We start from the raw sequence: 10,711 nt of genomic DNA, 5'->3' as shown, positions 1-10,711 counted from the left end.
AAGTCTAAAGGGCAGTAAACTGGCCCTTTGTATAGAAAGTTTGGAGACCCTTCTTTAGGCAATGTAAAGGTGTCTCAACAAGGCCGCATACAAGGAAACACAGTAGACAGCATAACTTAGGAGTCTCAAAGGCACACACCTTCTTTGTCATAAACCTGCTCCTGGGAAATACAGGATTTAAATAGGATTGGTTCAGCCAGGGGTGTGGTTAGTGCTATGTGTGGCCGGCAGCAATCTTAAATACAATAAATTAACTCAAATAAACGTAACCCCTATTTTGCCACGATAAATTGTAAAAGACAAATACATACAGTGGGGCAAAAAAGTATTTAGTCAGCCACCAATTGTGCAAGTTCTCCCACTTAAAAAGATGAGAGAAGCCTGTAATTGGCATCATAGGTAGACCTCAACTATGAGAGACAAAATGAGAAAAAAATCCAGACAATCACATTGGCTGATTTGGAAATAATTTATTTGCAAATTATGGTGGAAAATAAGTATTTGGTCAATATCAAAAGTTCATCTCAATACTTTGTTATATATCCTTTGTTGGCAATGACAGAGGTCAGTCGTTTCCTGTAAGTCTTCACAAGGTTGGCACACACTGTTGCTGGTATGTTGGCCCATTCCTCCATGCAGATCTCCTCTAGAGCAGTGATGTTTTGGGGCTGTCGCTGGGCAACACGGACTTTCAACTCCCTCCAAAGGTTTTCTAGGGGGTTGAGATCTGGAGACTGGCTAGGCCACTCCAGGACCTTGAAATGCTTCTTACGAAGCCACTCCTTCATTGCCCGGGCGGTATGTTTGGGATCATTGTCATGTTGGAAGACTCAGCCACGTTTCATCTTCAATGCCCTTGCTGATGGAAGGAGGTTTGCACTCCTGGTCCCTTTGCGGAGAGACAGCCCCAAAGCATGATGTTGCCACCCCCATGCTTCACAGTAGGTATGGTGTTCTTTGGATGCAACTCAGCATTCTCTCTCCTCCAAACACGACGAGTTGTGTTTCTACCAAACAGTTCTATTTTGGTTTCATCTGACCATATGACATTCTCCCAATCCAAATAATTAACAACTATTAACAACTAAAAAAACATGATCAAAGTTGAAATTCCCTAGGTTAAAAAATAAAATAAATAAAAATGAATACTCCTTACTATAACAGATCGATAATTAAGGCTCAGACTGATCATTAATAGTTAATCCATAATAAATATTCATAAAATCACTTTTAAATAATACTAATATTAATGTATAAGTTCATTCAATGATATAGAAATGCACGTACGGCTGTGGTATCAATTGTAGACTTTAAATAGATGTAATACATAAATAAATAAGTGTATAGTTATATAAATTCATTCATCATACATCATTTTTATCATCATTCATCAGTAGAAATTATGATTTGTATGAATCCAGTGTATCGGGGAGGTACCCAAGTAAAGAAAAATAAATAAATAAAGTGTTACTAAACCCAAGACCCTGCATTCACTATGTCTGGTCTCCCACAGTACACACAACATGGAAATGCAATTATTTTAGTAAATATAAACTGCTAAATACCTTTTCTCATCAGCAGTATATAACAGTCTTGTGACTTCTATCAGTGTTCAGCAGAGCAATGGTTACAGCTTGTAGGAGGAGCTTTCTTTCTGCTCCAGGAGGATGCAGAACCCCTTACCTCTGTCTAGACAGTGATGATTGGCCCTGTGTTGATCACATGCACTCTCCCAAGAAAAAAAAATCTAGCAACACACACTAAACTGAGCATGTGCAGAGTGACTCCACAGGATATGTCTTATCAGGAGATAACAGAAGGACACTGCAAGAAGGGGAGGATCAAAGAAGTCAGGATCAGACAGCATTTTTACACAATGCAGAGGATTAACCCCTTATGTTCCACAGTGAGTATAATAAGCATGCTTTACTGTATATACAGACTGATTTTACTGTTGTGGGTTTAGTAACACTTTAATAGATAACTAAAAAATATAATAAAATATAAACAAATACAAGCTAAACTCCAGCTCACACAGCAAACAGTTTTTTTTTTTCCTTTTAGGATAAATGTTTTACGGGCATAAACTAAAGCTGATCATTGGAAGCACCCCTGTAGGTGGTAAATGGTTTGTCTCAACATTCTAACGGCTACATCTGCAGGACAGCTTGTTTGTTTGAAAAATAACAGACTTACTGGCTGGATCACCAGGAGAACATAAAGGAAATAAAGCATAAAAAAGGGAAATTAATGCGGCCACTGCTTCTAAGAATTGGTAAGCTGCAATTTGATCAATTTTTTGCTTTTTTAATTCTCAGAAAGCTCCAATGGAGGGACAGTCAAGACTGAATGTACTGGTTTGCTTAACCACTTGCAGGCAGCTGCAGGTTGTGCAACGTACATGTAATGCCGCCACCTGCTTCCACATTTTCAGGCACACATGTGCATGTCCCCTGCTGAGCTGTGCTGTGATTGGACACAACATGAGTTTGCCAACAGGTTTCAGGCAATGGAATTCAGCTGTGTTTACATAGAACTCTGTGTACACAGAACAGTGATCTGGCTGGAGAAAAAACTGCCAGATCTGTGTGTAAAAGCAACACATATTACAAACTTACACTTGTTAGGCACATAGTTAACCCCTTGAATGCCCCTAGATGTTAACCCCTTCCCAGCCAGTGTCATTAGTACAGTGTACCAAACTCTATCTTATCACTGTGCTAGTGTCACTAGCCACATCAGTGTCAGTGTCCCTCCCAGCCTCTGTCTGTTAGCGCCTGATTGCCCGCCACACTATCGCAGTCCCACTATAAGTCACTGATCACCACCATTACAAGTATAGCGTCTAAAACTGCATAAATTCCTTCTCCTTGTCAAGAGAGCATGGAGCTTTAACCAGACACAGAGAAGAAGCTGAGAAACTTCGTAAGAGATCAGAGTCTCTTGACAAGGAGAAGGAAGTTGCTGCCATCTACAGTTAATCCAGGGAGGATTCCATACCAGGTTACAGAAGACCCAGCTGAGCTTCTGAGAAATTGTGTTCTCAAATGCGCAATGTAATTGAGCATCTGGTGAGTGCGCAATTCTATTATTTGATTTTCACCAGAAGATTCAGGAAGGGATCACTCCTAACCCGAGATCTCACATTAAGACTTCACGTCTACTAATTTATGTGGACTTTTGGCACTTTATGCACTAATTTTCACTTTATTGTATGATATGTCACTTGTCATTTTATTATGACGTTGGTCACTTTTATTCAGCACTTTTTTCACTTCAGATTATTTCTGATTCATATTGCTGGTTCATTCTTATGATATTCATCACATGATTCATATTGCTGGTTATTTTTATTTCAATACGATATTCATATTCACCTTTATTTTGTATAGTGATTTGGGATAGTGGGTGTCAGGCAGGACATGGAACGCCCTCAGACAAGGCCATGTACAGTGTGAACTCCATTATGGAGATGGTCAGTGCCAGGACTACAGTCCAGCGCTCATACCCCATGTAGTGATCATACCTCACGCGGACAATAGGTGGCGCCTGAGGCCGTGCCCATAGAGCACACAGCGTCACATCCTCCGGAGAGCTCGGAATAGTGGAGAGCGGCGGGATCCGTGCAGAGCGGAGGCTGTGTGGGTGAGGGGAGGACGTGCGCCAGCTGCCTCCCTGGATCCGGTGTCCCCCTTCTCCTGTATATATGTCCTCTCCCCCGGCCGGCCCTCCCTCAGTGTGTCCCCTGTCAGCATGGCGCCGTGCAGAGCCGGAGCTCCCTCCTGTGTGTGGCTCGTCCTTCTAGCGGGGATATTGCTCGGACTCCCCCAGCAGAGCCGCTCCTGCCCCAGCCGCTGCCTGTGTTTCCGGAGCACGGTGCGCTGCATGCATCTGATGCTGGAGAGTATTCCCTCCGTCTCCCCGCAGACCACCATCCTGTAAGTGCCCCATTCATTCATTCCAGACTGACTGACCTGCATGGCACTCCTGTCCTGGGAACAGTGCGGAGGGATGGGGACCACTAAAGGGTTAATCTTGGCCAGGCTAGCAAGGTTCTGACCTCCTAACTTCCAGTCGCCATCGGGAGTCCGACCTCCAGTCTCCGTCCATGGTCTGACCTCCTAACCTCCAGTCCCCATCCATGGTCTGACCTCCTAACCTCCAGTCCCCGTCCGGGGTCCGACCTCCTAACCTCCAGTCCCCGTCCGGGGTCCGACCTCCTAACCTCCAGTCCCCGTCCGGGGTCCGACCTCCTAACCTCCAGTCCCCATCCATGGTCTGACCTCCTAACCTCCAGTCCCTGTCCGGGGTCTGACCTCCTAACCTCCAGTCCCCATCCATGGTCCGACCTCCTAACCTCCAGTCTCCGTCCATGGTCTGACCTCCTAACCTCCAGTCCCCGTCCGGGGTCCGACCTCCTAACCTCCAGTCTCCGTCCATGGTCTGACCTCCTAACCTCCAGTCCCAGTCCGGGGTCTGACCTCCTAACCTCCAGTCTCCGTCCATGGTCTGACCTCCTAACCTCCAGTCCCCGCCCGGGGTCCGACCTGCTAACCTCCAGCCCCCATCCAGGGTCCGACCTGCTAACCTCCAGCCCCCATCTGGTGTCCGACCTGCTAACCTCCAGCCCCCATCTGGTGTCCGACCTGCTAACCTCCAGCCCCCGCCCGGGGCCCGACCTCCTAACTCCCAGCCCCCGCCCGGGGCCCGACCTCCTAACTCCCAGCCCCCGCCCGGGGCCCGACCTCCTAACTTCCAGGGTCCGATCACTTCTCTTACCTCTTGCCCTCATGTAGAATCTGATCTCTTTTGACTTCTTGCCCCCAACCCAGAGTCTGATCTCTTCTCCTGTCTTTTCCTGACTTTCTTGCCCCCCACCCCTCTTCCAGGATCTGATCTCTTCTCAACTGTTTGCTCAAGAATCTGATCTCTTTATGTGGCTTCTTGCTTTCATCCAGGGTCTGATCTCTTCTCTTTCATTCAAGGTCTGATCTCTCCTCATTTTGCTTTCCTTCAGGGGCTGATCTCTTCTCTTTTTGCCTTCCTCCAGGGGCTGATCTCTTTTTGCCTTCCTTCAGGGGCTGATCCCTTTTTGCCTTCCTTCAGGGGCTGATCTCTTATTGCCTTCCTCCGGGGGCTGATCTCTTATTGCCCTCCTCCGGGGGCTGATCTCTTTTTGCCCCCCTCCGGGGGCTGGTCTCTTTTTGCCCCCCTCCGGGGGCTGGTCTCGTTTTGCCCCCCTCCGGGGGCTGGTCTCTTTTTGCCCCCCTCCGGGGGCTGGTCTCTTTTTGCCCCCCTCCGGGGGCTGGTCTCTTTTTGCCCCCCTCCGGGGGCTGGTCTCTTTTTGCCCCCCTCCGGGGGCTGGTCTCTTTTTGCCTTCCTCCGGGGGCTGGTCTCTTTTTGCCTTCCTCCGGGGGCTGGTCTCTTTTTGCCTTCCTCCGGGGGCTGGTCTCTTCTCTTTTTGCCTTCCTCCGGGGGCTGGTCTCTTCTCTTTTTGCCTTCCTCCGGGGGCTGATCTCTTCTCTTTTTGCCTTCCTCCGGGGGCTGGTCTCTTCTCTTTTTGCCTTCCTCCGGGGGCTGGTCTCTTCTCTTTTTGCCTTCCTCCGGGGGCTGGTCTCTTCTCTTTTTGCCTTCCTCCGGGGGCTGATCTCTTCTCTTTTTGCCTTCCTCCGGGGGCTGATCTCTTCTCTTTTTGCCTTCCTCCGGGGGCTGATCTCTTCTCTTTTTGCCTTCCTCCGGGGGCTGATCTCTTCTCTTTTTGCCTTCCTCCGGGGGCTGATCTCTTCTCTTTTTGCCTTCCTCCGGGGGCTGATCTCTTCTCTTTTTGCCTTCTTCCGGGGGCTGATCCCTTCAACTGGTTTCTTGCTCTCTTTCGGGGGCTGATCCCTTCAACTGGTTTCTTGCTCCCACTTGGGCCTTATCTCTTATGCAGTCTTCTTGCCCCTTATCCAGGCTCTGATCTTATTGTGCAGAGGTGGATATTCAAAAAAGTATTTGAAGGCTACAGTTATTGCATAGAACTTGAATTTAGAAGTGCACCACATAGTGAAGTATCTGGTTTTCTCTGACAGTTGTTTTTTTAAATGTACTTTTTATTTTATTTGTTTTCTTATTTTTGATTCTGGCTTAAACATTAACCTGGGGGTTCAGTTTACCTTGTAAAATTTCTAGGCTAACCTTTTTTTTTTCTTAATTGAGGTAGAGTGGATAAGGGTTAGACACTCAGGCGGGTCTGATAGAGTGCACCTTCAGGTGGGTTTTTAATTCTGTTTGTGACTGCAATGAGGATATTTACCCCCACTTCCTTTTTGCCAGAGAGTTCATCTTTTGAATGAAATTAGTCATTAACGATGTCAAGTATGGAAAACAACCAAAACCAATGTTGGCTGATGTGCTACTAAAGTGAGATGAGAGTGGACACCATTGTAATTTTGTCATTTTCACTGAGTCAAAGAAGTATGTATTGTGATCCGTTGATCTCTTCATACACACAGACTTAAAACCCCATGCATAAGATACTTCTCTCTCAAGAACCTGGAACAAGGTTTCTGTTGGTATAAAAGATTACGCCAGGCATTTGCGGGACGAGTGGTTTTAAAGCGTTAACACTGTACAGTTTGCACCTCCTGGATAGCTTTATGCCATCATCTCTGGATGTGATTTTTTTTTTTTTTTTTTTTTCTTCTTTCTTCTTGGCACGTTATTGGTCTGCATTGTGCTACAGAAGGAACGTTTCTAATTCTTTGTGTTCTGTAGCGGGATCTCCTGGGGGCTCCGTGTAAGTGAAACTTGCTGAGTCTTCAGAGGTCTCATTAATTTTTAACTTTTCGGTTGCTTTCTGTACTTCTCAGCAGGTGAACTGTTTAATAAGTCACTGAACGGAGGATTGCAAAAGTATCCTAATTGTATGAATATGTTAGAGTGCTGTAGTTATTTGATACAACTTGTGTTGAGAAGATCAAATGTTTCTTGTTGTTCTTTTTCTTTTTTTTTTTTTTATATATATATATAAATGTTTGATTCTGTATATAAATTTTAGGCTGCATGAACACGGGATAAAATAATCCTAATTACGCTGATCGTTCTACCAGGAGCTGGCAGAAAAATTTTAAACTATTTAAGTCTTTATATTAAATTTTGATTGAAATGCTTTATTTGATTTTATTATTTAATTTGATTGAAATGATATATCACTTTTCACAGCTTTTTCAGAGAGCATTGAATCATCTAAACGAGTCCCAGTATATTTGGGCTGAACTTCAGGCAGACCTAAAACCACCTTTTTATGAGGTGTTGTGTTTTTTTTTTTTGGTTTTTTTTTAAAGCGTATAAAAAACCTAACCAGAGGTTTAGCTTGTCTGCTGTCCCCCTTCCATAGGACAGTAGACTAAAGACTTTGGGTTGTTTGAGAAGCAGTGGTGGGTGTACCTCAGCTATTCTATACTATGCTACTCTTTACTATTGTCCATTTTCCTGTTTACATAGCTTTAAGTTACCTTTTAAGCGTCGTTACACCAAAAACAATTTCAGGCAATATGCAAAAATAAATCAGTGGAATGTCAATGATATTAAGCAAACAATGCAGTTGTCAAAGCTGAGCTCAAGTTTCCCCACCATAGAAAAATACCTAATTGCTCTACTAGTTTTTCATCCAGCCACTGTTGCAGTGCTTCAGATCACTCCACTCCACACTTTATTATTATTATTATACAGGATTTATATAGCACCAACAGTTTGCTAAGCGCTTTACAATATAACGGGAGACAATACAGCAACAATACAGTTCAATACAAGAGGGATTTGAGGGCCCTGCTCCTTGGAGCTTACAATCTAGGATCTGGTAACCTGAGATTTCCTGCTAGTGATGGAGAGAGGAATTCCCAGCACACCCTCCGCAGTATTTATTTTCCTATTTCCCATACAGAAAATTTGTTGGAAAAGCAAAGTGCCAGAAGGTAGTCCCAACCATTAATCAGATTGATATCCTATTTGGAAGACTGAATATGATTAGTATTGGGGGACGTAGAAGCAAGCACTGGCTTCAGGACGTACAAGCTGCATTATTGCTGAATGCACTGCATTAATGCTAATCTAAATGAAGGTAAACCTTTGCCTTGCCCAGATCAGGCGAAGTAAAGGCACACTACACAGAAGGTTCCGAAAGGTGCCTATTGATTCCTTCTCTTTGCTAGCTATGCTTACAGCAACATGTGACTTCACTATCTTTCTGAATAGACAATGCAGGTAAGAAAAGTCTGTGGGGCTGCTTCACATACACACCTGCAGAACTTGTGGGGCAATTGTAAAAGAGAGGTGCTGCTTTTGGCCACCAAAGGTGTGCCACCTTCTCCAATGCTGGAAGTCCCGCTGTACTAGGATGCACATATATGAGGACATGGTACTACTGTACTGCTTATTTTTACTGGTAATTAACCACATTACCATGAGTGGCCAAATCTGTATTCATGTTAGATAAGCTTTCAATACTCTGATCTGTGGCCCTTTGCCTTCAGCTGTCCTTTTAGGGCCAGTTTCAGTTGCTTTTTTCTGCATCCAAAACTCACAGAAAGTAGGTTATATGGTTGTCAATGTCATAGTTGACATCAGTGCTTGCAGTTCCAGTGCATTCTGGTTGCAGAAAAAAAGTAGAACAGGATGCATTGTTTCTGCACAGAACTGTACTGGAATAAGGTAAAACACCCCAAAAACACACTGGAACGCACATGTCCCTATATAAATTGAAGAAAAAGAGGGGGGAAAAACACACTGGAATGCGCCAAAACCGCAACGGAACACATCAAAAAACACATTTGCAGAAACGCATGCAGAATGCATCTGGACTGCGTTTCTAAAGTGTGAACCAGCCCTTAGACCCCGGTCACATCTGGTGTAACTTAGCATGCAATTTGCAATTCGTATGCCAAGTCACACCTTATTGCAATGACTGGGCACTATTCCTCCTACAGACAGCAATGACTGGGCACTATTCCTCCTACTGACAGTAGTGACTGGGCACTATTCCTCCTACTGACAGCAATGACTGGGTACTATTCCTCCTACTGACAGCAATGACTGGGCACTATTCCTCCTACAGACAGCAATGACTGGGTACTATTCCTCCTACTGACAGCAATGACTGGGCACTATTCCTCCTACAGACAGCAATGACTGGGCACTATTCCTCCTACAGACAGCAATGACTGGGCACTATTCCTCCTACAGACAGCAATGACTGGGCACTATTCCTCCTACAGACAGCAATGACTGGGCACTATTCCTCCTACTGACAGCAATGACTGGGCACTATTCCTCCTACTGACAGCAATGACCGGGCACTATTCCTCCTACAGACAGCAATGACTGGGCACTATTCCTCCTACTGACAGCAATGATGAGGTACTATTCCTCCTACTGAAAACAATGACTGGGCACTATTGCTTCTACTGAAAGCAAGGATTGGGCACTATTGCTTCTACTGACAGCAAAGATTGGGCACTATTGCTTCTACCGACAGCAAGGATTGGGCGCTCTTGCTTCTACCGACAGCAAGGATTGGGCGCTCTTGCTTCTACCGACAGCAAGGATTGGGCGCTCTTGCTTCTACCGACAGCAAGGATTGGGCGCTCTTGCTTCTACCGACAGCAAGGATTGGGCGCTATTGCTGCTACCGACAGCAGGGATTGGGCGCTATTGCTGCTACCGACAGCAGGGATTGGGCGCTATTGCTGCTACCGACAGCAGGGATTGGGCGCTATTGCTGCTACCGACAGCAAGGACTGGGCGCTATTGCATGGGGTACTATTCCTATGACAGCAGTCATATGGCGCTTTTCCCTACCGTTCAGAAGCATTCTCGCTAGTGGGGCCTACACTATAAATTTAGCCTAAGAAGAGTCCTATAATTATAGAATTCCGGGTATGGATATTTCTTTATGGTTACATTGGTCCATGTTGGACCAATGTCCCTATACCTGTGGGAGCCCTCTAGAAGCTGGAAATCACTGAGCTAGACAACACTGCTGCAGTATTTTTTATTTATTTCAGGTACTTATGTAGTGCTGTCAATTTACGCAGCACTTTACATATATATTGTACATGCACATCAGTCCCTAACCCTCAAGGGGCGTACAATCTGAAGTCCCTAACTCACATTCATACATACACATACTAGGGCCAGTTTAGACAGGATTCAATTAGCCTACCAGCATGTCTTTGGAGTGTGGGAGGAAACTGGAGTACCTACAGGAAACCCACTCAGGCACAGGGAGAACATGCAAACTCCAGGCAGGTAGTGCTGTGGTTGGGATTCAAACGAACGACCCCAGTACTGCTAAATGAGAAGTGCTAGCCACTGTGCTGCCCCACTAGAGCAGCTGCCCTGCTGCTTTCCAAACACAGGAGGTTGGCCTCTCGGCATGGGTGCATTTTCTCAATGAAAGTGTTCTCTGATTGGATGAGGTGGAGAGTTTGCCCCTGTAACTCTTCCAATCAGACAACGCTTTGCATTAATTCAGAGAATGCAAACCATTCTCTGAATAGCGCTGGTGCTGAGTGGCCTCCCCCTGTGTTCACTATGCAGCAAGGCAGTCGCTTGGCACAGGATCTAGAAGCTAGTGGGGATCACTGAGGAAGCGGTGACTGGTTCAGTGATTTCCAGCTTTCGGGGGACCCCACAGGTATGGTATATACATAGTGACATTGCTCCAACCTGG

The 10,711-nt window shown here is 45.4% G+C and overlaps 1 protein-coding gene across 2 annotated transcripts in view; it reads left to right on the top strand.

The window, feature by feature from the left end:
* The first annotated feature begins 3,646 nt into the window (after nt 1-3,646).
* Nucleotides 3,647-10,711, top strand: part of PXDN (peroxidasin) — a 176,903-nt gene continuing 169,838 nt past the window's right edge. For both annotated transcript variants that reach the window (XM_089686709.1, XM_089686708.1), the window contains exon 1: nt 3,647-3,938. In XM_089686709.1, coding sequence (XP_089542835.1) covers nt 3,754-3,938 — 185 coding nt within the window. In that variant the 5' untranslated portion in view covers nt 3,647-3,753. The remainder of the gene's footprint in view (nt 3,939-10,711) is intronic.

This window comes from Staurois parvus, unplaced genomic scaffold, assembly GCF_062004578.1.
Source record: "Staurois parvus isolate SC_StPar_1 unplaced genomic scaffold, SC_StPar_1.0 ptg000409l, whole genome shotgun sequence".
NCBI lineage: Eukaryota > Metazoa > Chordata > Amphibia > Anura > Ranidae > Staurois > Staurois parvus.
This window is presented reverse-complemented; position numbering and strand designations above follow the sequence as displayed.